General features: G+C 39.3%; 1 protein-coding gene across 1 annotated transcript; it reads left to right on the top strand.

Moving 5' to 3' along the window:
• Positions 1–3,836: 3,836 nt before the first annotated feature.
• On the top strand, positions 3,837–13,375 carry LOC135937067 (uncharacterized). The gene is made up of 11 exons (XM_065480147.1): positions 3,837–4,790; positions 4,847–5,058; positions 5,111–5,292; positions 5,347–5,482; positions 5,541–5,745; positions 5,847–6,085; positions 6,140–6,357; positions 6,459–6,537; positions 6,625–12,638; positions 12,714–12,865; positions 12,917–13,375. The coding sequence occupies exons 1-9, from the start codon at positions 4,723–4,725 to the stop codon at positions 10,920–10,922; spliced, it is 5,637 nt and encodes a 1,878-aa protein (XP_065336219.1). The 5' UTR covers positions 3,837–4,722; the 3' UTR covers positions 10,923–12,638; positions 12,714–12,865; positions 12,917–13,375.
• The last annotated feature ends 1,665 nt before the right edge of the window (positions 13,376–15,040 follow it).

Below are 15,040 nucleotides of genomic sequence, written 5' to 3'. Positions count from 1 at the left end.
TTAAGATACGCACTACTGCTGCAACTGATTGTTTGTATTCACTTTTCCGCAGCAAAACAGTTAGCGATAATCTCCATAAAAGTTGTCATGTGTCTACCATTGCTAGTTTCAAACCAATTTTCTATAGACCAGATAATTCTGATGTTTATCTTTATAATGTTGCAAACCTAACTAATCTCCATGTCACATGTACTCGTGCAAATGAATGGCACCGAATTCCACAGTCAATTAAGGGCACAGGTTATTTCCATGTCCCCTCATCGTGTCACGTCTTGGTAGGAGATGAAATCCTTTTCGGTGCTGGACGACTTAATATGGGAAGTATAAACGTAAAATTTCCGCCACTTCCTGTTTTAACCGTTCTTTCCACTATCTCGAATTTTAATGTAACGCGACAAAATGATAAAATGTCAACGTTGTTCGCTTTAATCGATAATTCCACACTTTTGGATGACAATACTGGTCTTGAAATTAACACTCTTTTACATGAAATTAATAGAATTAGCTTAGATGACACATCTGTTGGAGAACCCTACCATTTGTATATATATTATATTGTATTCGTATTTGTAGTTATTGTTCTAGCATTGGCCGTCACTTTGGTTTTGGTGTACCATTATTCCGGATGGACATTTAAAGCAAACAAGAGCACTCCTTCAGTGTCTCCAGCGGAACCAGAGTACCATACCCCTACTGAGCCAGAAGCAGTTCCTCTCCAATCGGTTCCTTCTCCTCAAGAGCGCTCAGTCCTCACACCATCCGGTAGAGTTCGCTTGGTTACTTACGTTGATCAAGACGCATTAGCTGAACGTCTTAATGCACCAAACCAATCTCCCAGTGACGACCATCTGCTATAGTATATTTTACGTTTTTTTATCGTTTTCTTTGTTTCTTGTAACATACGCTTAGGCAATTTAGTTTCTTTTGTTGAAATCGCACCCTCCGTGTACAATTTCAGTGTGGGAGTGTGAATCCCTTGTGGTAATAATAACAGTAAATATTTAAAATCACTTTAATTTAAATTGTATTGTTCGCTTAACAATAACTGAATCCTAATGGTACCACAAGTGATTACAATTAAATTGCCAAACACTCTAATTCTATTGTTTTAAATACAAAGTAATCTCATTGAGGACCAAAACATATTTATTCCATTAAATCCTCAATGTCATTGATTCAATAGTATTTTCAATAGAGGATATTTATTTTAATTTGTAAAAGTGAAGTTAATCTATTGTTTACTCGATTACTCTCAGTCATGTAATCCATTGGGCAAACCCCTCACTTGCCACTATATAACCGCGGACCAAATGACACTCGAGTTACTTGAGAGTTCATTTTTCCACGCGTTACAACGGGCTAGTGTGGGAGAAGTCCGCAGCTATTCTTCTTTAATTGGTAGAGTAAGTGGTGAGAAACTTTTAGTTAACTGAGCTTATTAATTCCTCTTTTCCAATTCAATATTGTAAAGTTTAATTCCTTTAATATTCAGTTCCTGATTGTATTTCGGTTATTTCAATAACGTTCTTAACTGAGTCAATATCAAGGTGAAATATATTTCATAATTATTAAACCAAATATAAATTTTGCTGTATCGTTTAAAGTATCAGCTTAAATAATAATGTTACTTGTATTTAACCTAAACTGGTCTCTTTCATTATTTTACCCTAGTAATTAAAGAAACTACGCGATCTTGAACCGCTCGTCTAAAACTTATATTTATCTATTAAATTTCATTTTCTAAAGTTATTCTTTTAACGTAAATTCAAAATCTTCCATTTCCAACTTTGGGAACTAATTAAAGTTGGTGGTGTCAGAAAAATCCTGAAAGGGCACGGCTTCACCGGGAGGGTAACTACTGGGGAGTTCTGTCCTGCGGCCCGAATTAATGCCTGGGTACGCGAAGGTTGCAACGTAATTCTAGATAAAGGCAAATTTTTGGATAATTAATCAGCTAGATTACTCCTGACTAAGTTGCAATTCACAGAGGAAAATATCAAAAATTAATCGAATTCACATTTTATTTGTAATGCTAAATTTTTCCTCTTTAATTTCTATTTTTTCCCTAAACCTTTGCTCAGCATATCGAGTGGGGTCCCAAACACACGGATTGTATGGGGCCCAAGGGTCCGCAGAGGAGCTTGAGCCCAATCGTGGCCATTTTTTTACTTCCCGCACCGAGATATATTTTTGAAACGGCACGAATTTGTCCGAAAGCCGCTGGAAAGGTGCGATAAAAATTGGAGCATTTCGAGTAGCGGTCTGAGCCGCCCAATTTTTTCCGGCTGCTGCATGGCTACACCGGCTTAGCCGCCTAAATCTGGCGGCTGCGGCGGCTCGCCGAATATTCGCGGTAAATAAACGGTATTTATGCCATTGCATTCGCAGCATTAAAATAGTACCCAGCTGGCTGGCGCGGCTCGCAAAAAGTGTCGGCAGCAGCTGGCACAAAATTAGAGCAAAAAATGCTCACTCATTGTCAGACGCGTGTACGGCAGAAATAGATACCCCCCAGCTGATACCTCCCTCTGTTTCGCCACTCGCGAGGATGCCGTCGTTTATGCGAATTAAAAAATATATTTGTCCTCCGCTGTTATTAATTAACTTTCTAAATACATATAAGCGCCCGCACATTGAGAAAATGGAAATTTTTCAAATATCGTAATTTTTGCAACTCCAAATCTCTGGTTCTGAATATCAGAATTTCAAAAACTACCCACCGTTAGGCTCGACCAGCCCTGACCAGCTGAAAGGTTTAGGTGTGTCAACCCTCCACCCCTAAGTTGATATTCTTCAACCCCCCTCGAAAAAAGTAAAAGACTGTAGCATCTTAGGGGCGAAAGGTTAAAACCCTTTTAGCTCGTCAGGGCAGGTTATCATAAATCCAACGGTGGGTAGTTTTTGCAATTGTAATGGTTAGAATCCCCGAGATTTAGAGTTGCAAAAATAACATTTGAAAAATTCCTATTTTGTCGGAGCGCGGGCGCTAATATTTAGATAGTTTGAGGCCATAAAAATTTTAATCACACCACTGGAAAACTCGTTTATTTTTCTAGGTAATCATATATTCATATGCATAACATTTTGGGTTACAGTACAAATTGCGCCGTAAATCATGAAAATAATAAACAAGAGCGCGCGCGACACTTCGTTTTGCTCTCTGTGTGTGCAGCTCCTGAGCGAGAACGGAATGTCACACAGATAGCACAGATTTCGTTTTTTTTCGTTATGTTGAGGAAGAGTTGCTTGGTATTGATGCTAAATTCATGCAAGTTCCGACACCCAGCCGACCAATAATAAATGATTCGACACTTTTGGCTCATCGGCGGGAGTCCCCGACTGTGACAGAACAGGCGGCACGCGTGGAAGGCTCCCCGTGATATTTAATAATTTAATTTTGCTGAATTCTTATCGTCTAAAATTGAGCCACAGAGCTTACGCAATGAAATAATGTTTACCGTCTGCTGACAGCTGCCATAAGATAAGATTAACCGAGCAGGCATAAGAGCGGCTCTTTGAATTTTGGTGCCAACGCGTTCCTCTATTTTCCCATCAACCAAGCCGAGCAGCTGCGCGTTTGATCAATTCAATATTATTATGTTAAATAAAACTTCCTTCACTTGAAAAGGCGCTCTTGCCCGTCAAATAGGTGTATTTTTTAGGAGTGCTCAATAAAATGAATTGAAGAAACAAAGCAAGAATCAATGGAATTCGTCTATTATTTTTTATTTTTCATGCAGCATTCCGTAATTTTTTCTTCAAAAATTGATACTAGCCACTGTATCTGCGTCTACCGTTTTAAAATAATATTTGCCACATGTTTTGATCAGATTACGAGTGCGATTAACTGACTGAGTGGCCTTGAAATCGGTTCTAAGACTTTTCGTGCGCGTGTTGCTCATTCCCCTCCTCATCAGTGGCCCAGCCACGCGCCGGCTGAGTCTTTCCATACCGATTCAATTCATTCAGCTGGTGATCGATCATCCAAATTAAATTTCTATTACTTAACTCGTCACCATTTTTGTGTCGACCAAATTTTTTTTTTTGAAAATTGGATGCAAATTACGAGAGAACTATCTCCTTACATGTAAATCTTGTTTAAAATGTTTTTGTGTTTAATATTTTATATCTGAGCGTCTGCTAAGCACTTTCCATGGGCTATGAGATCACCGGGTCCCTTTGAGCGGAAAACATGGGGCTCGAGTGGCCGCAGAAGAGCGTGGCCATATTTTCGCCTCCCCGCTCTGTCCCTAAGCGGATTGAAAGGTGCGAAAACCAGCAAGTGGCGACTCCTCCCAGCCCGTTCAGCCATTTTGGCATTTGGAGTCAATAAACTATCCACCGTTTGGGCATCTCTGACATTACGAAGCCGTATATTATTAGATCCACGAACAGCTCAAAATACTTTCCATTTTGCTTTGACACACCTTGAGAATGCCTTATTAACAATGCGAACGATCGGGCTGGTTAACAACAAAAAAAATTCCTCAAACGGTTTCAATAGCTGTTGGACAGATATATCGACCATCACATCCCCCCACAAGTTAAAACAACAGCAAGTTAAAGGTGCGCGCCTCCATGTATGGAGCAAAGCGCCCTCTACCTAAAAACCGCAGGTTGACAATTATACTCTAGTCGAGAAGCAGACACCAATCATTTATCCAAGACCTTTTGGAGGTAATAAACTTAATTTAGTGGTTTTCACGGATTTTTTCAGAGAAAATGCCCGAGGGGCCAGCCAAATTAGGATATTTCGTGTCGAAAGACCAACAAAGAAAAAACGCAGACAAGTATAAACATCGTGGAAACTATCCGACATAATTAATATAAACCCCCTAATTATCAGTGTTTGCGTGCTCGTCGTTCACTACAACTTTGAAAAGACCAAGGACGAATCCTGGATTCGGAAAGGCGATGCTCAGGACGTAGAGAATCTAGAAAAAACCTTCAGGGTGAACCGGAACTGCAACTTTCGCAGTATTTTGTCACCGGAAAAAGAGGAATTGCTTCAACTTCTTTCAAATCAAAAAGAACTATTAAAATTATTTGGCTGTCCAGGTAAACCAAATCACTGTTCGATAAATTCTAATTTATCGTATTGGTTTTACAGATGTTCCATCAGTGTTTGTGCTTTACATTCTATCCCACGGCGACACAGATGGAAAAATCTTCACCGACCACTACCAGAAAGAAGACCAAAAAGACTTTATTTGCTTCACAACAACGGAGATATTTGAGTCTCTAAAAAAGCTGACTGCTTTCGAGGAATGTCTTAAATTTATTAACTTTGGTGTAAGTATCTCTGCTAATATCACCAAATTAATGTAATAAAATTATAATTTATAGCCATGTAGAGGGGAGCTGATAGACTCAATTTTTTTCGCCAATCACAACTACGTCGAGTTCGAGAACGAAAACTCCTGCCGAATCACCTACAGCCCTTTGACGAGAAACACGGTTGTGTTCTTCTCAACGGTCGAAAGTAAGGCAAATGTTAATAAAAATTTGATTCTTTAACTAAATTGCAATAATTTTCCCAGCGACCAAGGCCAAACGAGACCAGAAAGGAACAACATTCGCCTTCCTTACGTGCCAGGTCTTAAATTCGCTTCAGAAGGACGAGAGTCTGATTAATGTCCTGACAACTATTCAATACGAGAGCCACAAAGTTGCAGTCAAAGAGACAACTGGACAAACTCCGGAAGTAAAGATGTTTTCCCAGGACAGAGGTTTTGTGATCTCAAAGTAAGTTTTCGTGATTTAATAGGATGTCCGTCGCATTTTAAAACGTATAGACTAACAACTTTTAATGCAGAAATATTTGATGATAAAATTGTGTATTTCAGAAGCCCTTCAAATAACTTGGCTTCCAAGACATTGGACGAAATTGCCATCAAGCGCGATTTTTACGATTGGAAATCAAAATCAGGGGAAAACTTGCGACGTCGCCTTGCGATCCTATTTTCCGTAGATGCAGAGCGAAATGAGCAGCTGAATGAAATTAAAAGAGCTCTGTCCCAAAACCTAGATTTTGAGACCAACGAAAGGTTGCTGAGAGGAAATCCATGGGAGTCCATAAATGAAGGTTTAACGACTTAATTATATTGATATGCTGGAATTTATGCAATGGTTATTTCAGCCTCGTGGTGTGACTCCAACATTGGCTGCATTTTCCTGATTTTCTTTGGCCGATTGAGTGAAAAAAAGGACATGAATGAGGTTTGCGTGCAGGTGGACGGTCAAGAAATTGTGGTTTCAGAAATACTGCGCGAGTTTATCGGGCCAAAAAACGACCAGTGGATAGGAAAACCGAAAGTATTATTCCTTGTTAATCAGGAAACGAGCTCGTCTGACGCCGTAAGTGATTTTGTATTCAATTAATTTCAATGCAATTCCAAAATATGTTGTGAAATTGAATAAAATGACATTTAAGTAACTCTCACCGTATTTGTTTTAAGATCGGAAAAATGCAGTCTAACATGAAAATTTCTGCAACAAATCACAGTGGATGGTTAGTCCTTGTTTTGCACAACAAAGGTAATTTTTTACTACTCCAAATCACTAACCTTTTAATCTAAATACTGCAAAATTTGTTTGACAGGAAATACATTTTTATCTTTCTAGATGAACTTCAAAAGCTGATCGAACTCTTCAAGGGTCAAGAGCTGAAAAAGGAAAAAAGTCTTCAAGAACTGCTCGCAAGTCTTCTTATTTCCGAATCAAAAGAAAATAAGGATTTTCTTAACTCGACGCTCCAGTATTCTCTCAATTTTCCCGACTGGCCCAGTTCTTTTGTTGAACTTAGCTTCTCGTCAGTGATAAATTCTCAAAAATATATAGAATATGACGTCAGCTTCGACAGCTTGGTGAAGGAATCGGCAACAGAAAAACAAATTTGGCTTTTGAGTTCGGTCGCAGGAACGGGAAAGACGACAATCCTCAGGGAAATGGCTTTTCAACTCGGGAAACTAGATCCTGATTTACAAATTTTACGTATTTCACTCCCGAGAGTTTCGTTTGGCCCTTTGAAGAGGAACGTGACCGAGTTTGATTTTCTCGCGAATGCCACTCATATTTCGAAAGAGGAAATCTCAAAGCAGATAGAAAACAAGCAGTGTGTTGTGATTCTTGATGGGTTTGATGAAATCCGTCGTGAAAACCAACAAAAGGTACTAAAAGTTATCGAAGCTCTAGAAAAGAAGCAGATTTCCATATGGGTTGGAACGAGACCTCACGCAGCAGAAACAATAAAAAAGCGGATATCAAAGGCTGTTATAGTAAAGATTGTTCCCTTGAATTATAAGCAGCAAATCGAGTTTTTGAAGCTTGAGACGGGCAAGAGTCGAGAAGATTGTGAATTATTCATCGATAACTTTTCTTCAAATGGCATCCTGGAAAATCCTTTGCACCTTTCTTTGGTTGCCAAGTACGGGGCAGAAGGAAACTTGTACCAAATCTACGACCAGGTTGTGCGACGGAAAGTGGAAGACTCTCTGATCAATAAAGGATTTGACAAAGACAATGAAAACACATTTCCCAGGTTATTCGACGAAGCTTTGAAACGTCTTCAACAGATAGCAAGTTGCCACATCACAGAAGTTGAACTAAATGATGATGCCACAAGAAAAGAGCTTGAAAAATTCAATTGCTATGGCATTGCCACGTTTGAAAACAACAAGGTTTTTTTCATTCATCAAACTTTCGCTGAATTTCTTGCAGCCCAGCATTTTCTGCTTGAAATCGATGTTGTTAGCGAAAGTGAATCCCAAACCAGTGTTGAAGATGGTGCAAGCATATTATACAAGCAATCGTCATCGTCGTGCATAGAGTTTGTTGATTTATTCTATTCCACTAACGAGGAAAAGATTGAAGAGGACAGGACATCAATTCTTACAGTCATGAAGCTGAATCCTGATAGATTTTTGGAATTGATTGTTGACGGTGGTTGTATTAATATCTTCAAAATGATTTATCAAAATATCACCTTCAGTAACAACCGAGAGGGTAATTGTATTTCTGTTGCAAACGACAAGACGCTTTTGGCCAGAGCATTCAAAAGTGCGGAAGAAATTGGAACCATGATTCTAGACACGGACTTGACCAACAGTGATGAAGAGTTGCTAATCATTTTACCTTACCTGTTGAAATCGGTAGCTAAATCAAACGCAACTGTCTTCTTTGAGAAGCTGAAGACAAAATATCCTAGATTGCCAGAGATGATCCACTCTAGAAGATTTGTAATAGATGCTGGATTGATTGCAGCAAGAAGGAATCACGGTGAAATCCTTCAACTACTCCTGGAAAGCGGTGTCGACGTAGATTTTGAAAAAAGACGTGGACGAAATAAAATAACTGATTTTACGGAAGAGGAATTTGGAAACGCTCTTCATTGTGCTATTAACTTTCAAGCTATAAAATGCGTGGAAATTTTGCTCAAGCATGGTGCAAAATTGGCCATAGATGAAGATGGTGAAAGTTGGGACCCTTTGATGATGGCTGTAAGAAAAAATAAACTAGACCTGGTCAAATTGTTATTGGATGAAAATATCAGTGGAATGCAACGCAACAAAGAAACGTTCGAAATAAATGAAGTAAAAACAGAGTTGAATGCTTTACAACTTGCTATTGAATACGGGAACAAAGAAATCGTAAAATTTTTGTTTGAAAAGAGTCCAAGATTGAAAATCGTGGAAAATGGAAATGAAGGAAGTTCTCTACAAATTTCGGCTAAAAATGGAAATTTTAAAGTGTGTCGATGGCTTGTTGACGAAGCAGGGGAAAACGTGAACACCTTACGACCAAGTGGAGATCCAAGAGATTGGTCCAGGAATGACAATAAATGCATGGATCATTTCTTAATTCTGCAGAAGAGTGACATTAACATGACGGATGAAAGAGTGAAAACTGCTCTTCATTGTGCTGCGGAACATGGATATGTTCGACGTGTCAAAGATTTGATCCATTCTGGCGCGAATATTCGAGCTGTAGACGAGAATGGATGGAATGCTTTTCATTTTGCTTGCAAAAGTAACAGTAGTAATAAAAAGGACGTGATTCGATGGTTGCACAGAACTGATAGTCAACTGGCCAAGGAGAAAACCGGAAGTAACCAAACAGGGCTGCATATTCATGTGGAATTCGGAAATTGGCCCACAGATGATGAAGCACGTTTTCTGGTCGAAGAGATTGGAGTTGACGTAAAAGCAAAGGACAACCAAGGCTGCACTGCGTTGCGTATTGCATTTTACAAACGACGTGATTGCGTTGACTATTTGATGGCCAAAGATATCAACCTGGGAGTAAAAAACAAACGGGGACGAACGTGCCTTCATTTTGCCGCTGAAAGGGGGGATTTAGAGGCTCTGCAAACTTGGATTGAACTCGGTGGAGACTTGGATGTGGTAGACAAAATAGGATCGACATCGTTACATGATGCCGCTCTAAATGGACATTTGCAATTTGTGGATAAGCTTCTAGCCTGCGCGGCTGAGGAAGCTAAAAATCAAGATATTGGTAATGGGTCTGTTGGATCCACACTGAAAGAGAACTTGATAGTAAACAGATGTGACAATGAAGGAAGGACAGCACTGCATCTTGCTGCAAAAAAAGAAAATGTTGCTATGGTGGAAATTTTGCTGGAAAACAACGCAGATTTAACTCTAACGGACAAGCAAGGAAAGAATGCAATCCACTACGCTATCAGAGACGAAAGAATGTTACGATTCCTCAATGAGAAGAACGGAGATCTTATGAAGCATCCTTCAAACGATGGAAATACAATTCTACATGCGGTATTGCACTCTTTTTGTGATGGACACAGTGATAAAATTGCTCTGTGGATTATAGAGCAAGTAGACGATTCCGTTTTAAACGCGAAAAATGCTTCTGGCAACACACCACTCTTACTGGCTTGCAAAAAAGAGTTCTGGAGGGCCGCCGAATTGCTGCTGACCAGAAATGTTGAGGTCAATGTCTCGGACATGTGGGGAAAAACTGCAATGCACTACGCCGCACAATGGGGAAAATTGGATTTAGTGAAGCTTTTGCACGAGAAAGGTGCGGATTTGACTCTAACAGACAGGAACGGAATGAATGCCTTGAACCACGCAACAGATCACTTGGAGGTAATTTCATTTCTTCACGAGAAAAACAATGAGTTGTTGGGACAGCGTTTTAAAGACGGAAACACAACCCTCCATTTGGCAATAAGATCGAGTTTCGGAGACACTGACATTATTCTTTGGGTCCTTGAGCATTTTGAAAATGACTTGAATGTAACAAACAACGAGGGTGAGACACCGCTTCTGCTGGTTTGCAAGGAGAGTGATTGGCATTTAGCTAAAATTTTGCTGGATAAAAACGTCGATATACATGTGAAAGATAAAAAAGGAAGAACCGCCCTGCACTACGCCGTTAATTTGGATGGAAACCATCGAATCGAAGATTTATTTACTTTTGATTTGGTGCAAGAGTTGTGCAAAAGAGGTGCAGATTTTGCTTTGACAGACAACGACGGGATGAACGCTTTTCACCATGCGATACGAAACTTTCACATGGCGTTATTCATTCATAATGTGAATGGTGATTTGGTAAAACAGCGTTTGAACAATGGAGACACATCTCTGCATCTGGCAATCAAATTAAATGCAGGAGACATAATTCAACACTTTCTAATTGAGCTTGTGGAGCAGGGCGTCATTGATTTGAACGCGAAAAATGCTTCGAACGAAACCCCGTTGATTTTGGCTTGCAAGGAAAAGCTTTGGGATTACACATTTTTTGAAATACTTTTGTCAAAAAATGTGGATGTCAACATAAGAGACATTCAGGGGAAATCTGCTCGTGACTACATTGACGAATCTTTTCCGACTCATTTACTTAGAAGGTTTGATGAACTCGAGGAAGCTTCACCCAGCAAATAAATGCGAGTGAATTAAAACCGCTTTATCTTGTTAACGCTCTTTTTGGTTCAAATTTAGCACATTTTAGCTTTTCTTGCTCTAACGCTTAATTGATTCCTTCAATTATCGACACCAGTGTAAATGAGGACTGAGAATGAATAATTCATAATTCACTCTTAATTTAAGTTTGAAAGTCTCAGATGAGCTAATATTATTGATTTCCTGGTGTTTTCTGAGATGGAATCATATTTTTAAAATAGAATTTAATTTTAAAATGCTTTTGGAATGTAAATATATAAATCAATTTCAATGACTAACATTTTCACACCAATTGGTAATTTATTTTGGACAAATTATGTAATTAGGGTTATTATGTATGAATGTCTGTTAATTATTACAAACATAATTTTTAGTTTCTGTACTATACTGGCGTTTAGGAATATATAAACTGGAAGCGTTATTCAATAAAATTTGAAACACTTGTTAATTGTTTTTCAAAAAATAAAGTATTATCTTTGTGATACCTGTGCATTTATTTTGCAATATGAATCAATTAATATTCATTATGTAGAATTCCTGTTAATTTTTTCAAATAGATGAAACTGCTAAACATATGTGCAGCAAATATCTCTATCCTCCAAGAAATCTTAAAAATAATTCAATTTTATTACAATGAATTCTTCAAAAATTAAATACATGGCTCAGCTTTCAACGCGAAAACAGCTGTTTCCACACTCTCATCTAGTCTCGATTACCCTGAAGGTGGTGTGACAATTTTGGAAGGGAATCCAATTTTGATTTTCCATTCAGCCACTGATTTCAAGAAGCCACTGTAACCAGAAGCAGTTTTCACACTCCCAGCTGGACCGACCTTGGCGATTGCCCTGAAGTTGGCGGGGAAGTGCAGCAGGCAATCAGGCTTTAATCACGAACACTCAAAAACCTTTGGATGAAGCCGTGGGTGCATCTAGACGCGACAACACGGCACTTTCTTGGAAATTAGTTTTACTTGGGTAAAACTAATTAATTTTTTAACTCTCTTCCTAAGAGATCAAAGTTAAGTGTTTGGGTTTTTAAAGCGTCTTATTCGTTTCCCCCATCAGCACAATGTTCCCTGTGTAAATTCATTCGTCGAGGGAAGGTTTTTCAATGTTTGATGGATAAGCCATAGAAATGCAAAACATTGTCTGCAATGAATCCATCGACAGCCATGCATGAGAGATTGAAAATACTCCTGTCAGTTATGTTTCTTTTTATGAGGTTTTTATTTGTTCAATTCCTCCGTGATGACTCAACAGCCTATTAATCAAGGAAAGGCTGCACATTTTAATGGTTTGAAAATTTATCATTTCTACGAGACACATTGGTAAAAAGAAAAGATTTAATTGCTGGAAGTTCAAATTATATAATTTAAGGTGATACCTCGTCACAAATTTTAAATAGCTCTTACTCTTTGGATATGTTGCAGTTTTTTCTAAAATTTACCCTTCTTTCTTTTTCTCTTTTTATCCGTGTCCTTGGAGCGGGAAGGGCGCGCACTGCACTTGCACGAATGCTGAAACCCGGGTCCCAATAACACCGCGAACGGATAACATGGGCGCACCAGGCCGCACAGGGACCCAGACCACTGAAGGGCCACTTGCCTCCGCACTGAGGACTGCATTGAAACGCTAGACATTTGTCCCGTGAAGCCAAATCACGCATGCTGGAAAGGTGCAAACCAGCAAGTAGCGAAAAGTATTTAATCTTAAAACCACTTACTATTTTTCTTTGCAAACCCAGACGATAATCAGAGACCTCGAATCTTTTCAGACTCAGAAATTGTTCATGATGAGCCAACTTCCACGAGATACAACGTCAAGAGGGGAACTGTTGGCCCTGAAGAAGTAGAGAATCTGTGGTTTCTAGGACCAACCAAATGAAGCAAAATTAAAAAATGTCTCCAGAAACCGATCTTTCTTTTGGTAATAAACGAACTTTTGTCATAGATAATATTTTGACACGCATTTTTGAAGGGAGGTGTCGTTACACTCTTCGGCCTGATCTGCCCCTAAGCGCGCACCTGCAGATCCAAGTCTTCGAAACAAGAACCACCGTTTTATGTACAAAATTGGCTTTTCCCTTTTTGCCTTTAACGTCGAGCGAGCACTGTTTAATTCAAAGTAGTTTTTGCATCTTCCACGCCTCAAAATGTATTTATTCTAATTACGGGCCATTTGTTGACACCGCAATAAGTGGAATCTATCCACTCCCCAACCCTTGGAACTGGCTTCGCATCGCGTCATCATTCCTGCACCTCTCCCTACTAGTTTCCCCTCTTTTGCCTTACCAGTCACAGTAAGAATTGATTTATATTTTCAAAGTCTCGTCCACGTTATTAAATTTATACCTTCAGCAGTAACTTAATTAATGGCCAATTTCGCGACCAAAATACTTTAACTCTCTGTTAGAGTCACTTTGAGCAATAAACCAAAATCAACATAATTTTTGCTTTGTTTTTGTCCTTGTTCCTGACCAGCATTATTATTTGAAGGAAAAATTAATTAATCTAAATATTTCACCGATAATTAAAGGCTCACTGAGGAGCAGCCTTTTTCAATTTTTAAGCTCATTGAATAAATTCAAGTAACATTACTTCGGCCTCACATATGGCTCTTCAGCGTTGAGAAAATTAAGAATGGCTTAAGAACTTATCATAATTATTTTCGAGGATCCTTAGTTCAATTGATCTTTTTTGGGCCTTCTGGCTGCTAAAGGAATTAGAGAAAAATAGTATCTGAGAGACGATTGATCGTGAGAGGCAGCCGCCGTGACGACAGGCAACGCTGAAATGGCCGACGCGACAGTGAAGCTCTAGCTGTTTGGAACTTCATTAGGAGCCGCTCCAGGCTCCAGTAGTTCTGCGAGCTGTAAGTTAAGGATCGGAGGTGCACGAATCATATTTTTCGTCTTAGCTGCGTTGCAGAAATTGGCAACCATGTTATTTGGCTAATGTGAATTTCACAGATGAAAAAAACTATTAGACTACAAAAGAAACGAGATGCTTCCTACTTTTGTACTCTGCTTGGCTTGAGCGACGCCTCCTTTTGGTTGTACCCTGGCACAAGGGCGTTGAGGATCTGGTCCAGGAGATGATTGACCTGCACATCCCTCTCCTCGTCAGCATCCTTGTTCGAAGACTAGCATGCAACTTTTGGTAAGTAGAACTACAAAGACAATTTACAATCAATTAGAAAAATCAATTTCCAACTCACGAGATCAGTCCCAAAGTCAATTTTCGCGATTTTTGCATTTTTGCAAGCTTTTTCGAGATTGTGAACATCCAATCGGGAATTTTCGTGTTTGTTCTACATTTATTTAACGCCATAAAAGGGGCAAATTAAGAAGCAAAGCACAATCCCTGTAGCGCGATTGTCTCGACGGGCAGGCACCCGCAGGGCGAAAGGCGCTCAAACCTTTTTAGAAAAAAAAACAGGTCCTTTGCTAATTCTTGTTCCATCGAGAAGCTTTACAAGGTGACGATCATTTTGTTCATCCTACCTGCATAAATATGAGCGCAACCTGCGTTACTCCATCGTCCAGCGCTGTTGCATACTATTCTCCAATCTCCAATCATCATTACAGCGAAATGCCTACTGTTGCTTGTGCGAATTCTTGAACACGACAGAGCAAATAATATCAAGCGTTTATATAAAAAAACTAGCAAGCTTGAACGCTTTTGGGGAGGCAAGTGAAGAGGTAAATAAAGCTTTTCCTCACCCTGCGGTCGAGCGAGATGAGTCAGCAATGCTGTTTTTGACTTTCCTGATCTCCAGGTGTGTTTTTTTATTCCAGCTCGTGAATGATTAGATTTTTGCCCATAAATTAATAAAAAATTAAGCAAGGACGTAGACAGTGAGGAGCTATAGTCCTGTACGCCATCAGGGTTGCAGCCTGGATTAATCTCTCGAGGAATATTGCGACCAAAAAACCAAACCTGTTGCTCTTCTTCGATCGCTGCTATTTTTTTTTATAAAATTGGCAAATTGTCCTAAAACAATTCACGCAAATGGTCCGAACCTTCAGACGCAAGCCGTAATTATTTCCTCCATCTTTGAGGCTGAATTCGCTGACCTGAATATTTTCAATTCGATCATGAA

The sequence above is a fragment of the Cloeon dipterum genome, chromosome 2 (genome assembly GCF_949628265.1).
Source record: "Cloeon dipterum chromosome 2, ieCloDipt1.1, whole genome shotgun sequence".
NCBI classification, from domain to species: domain Eukaryota; kingdom Metazoa; phylum Arthropoda; class Insecta; order Ephemeroptera; family Baetidae; genus Cloeon; species Cloeon dipterum.
The sequence above is the reverse complement of the archived record's forward strand: the minus strand, read 5'-3'. Positions and strand labels throughout refer to the sequence as shown.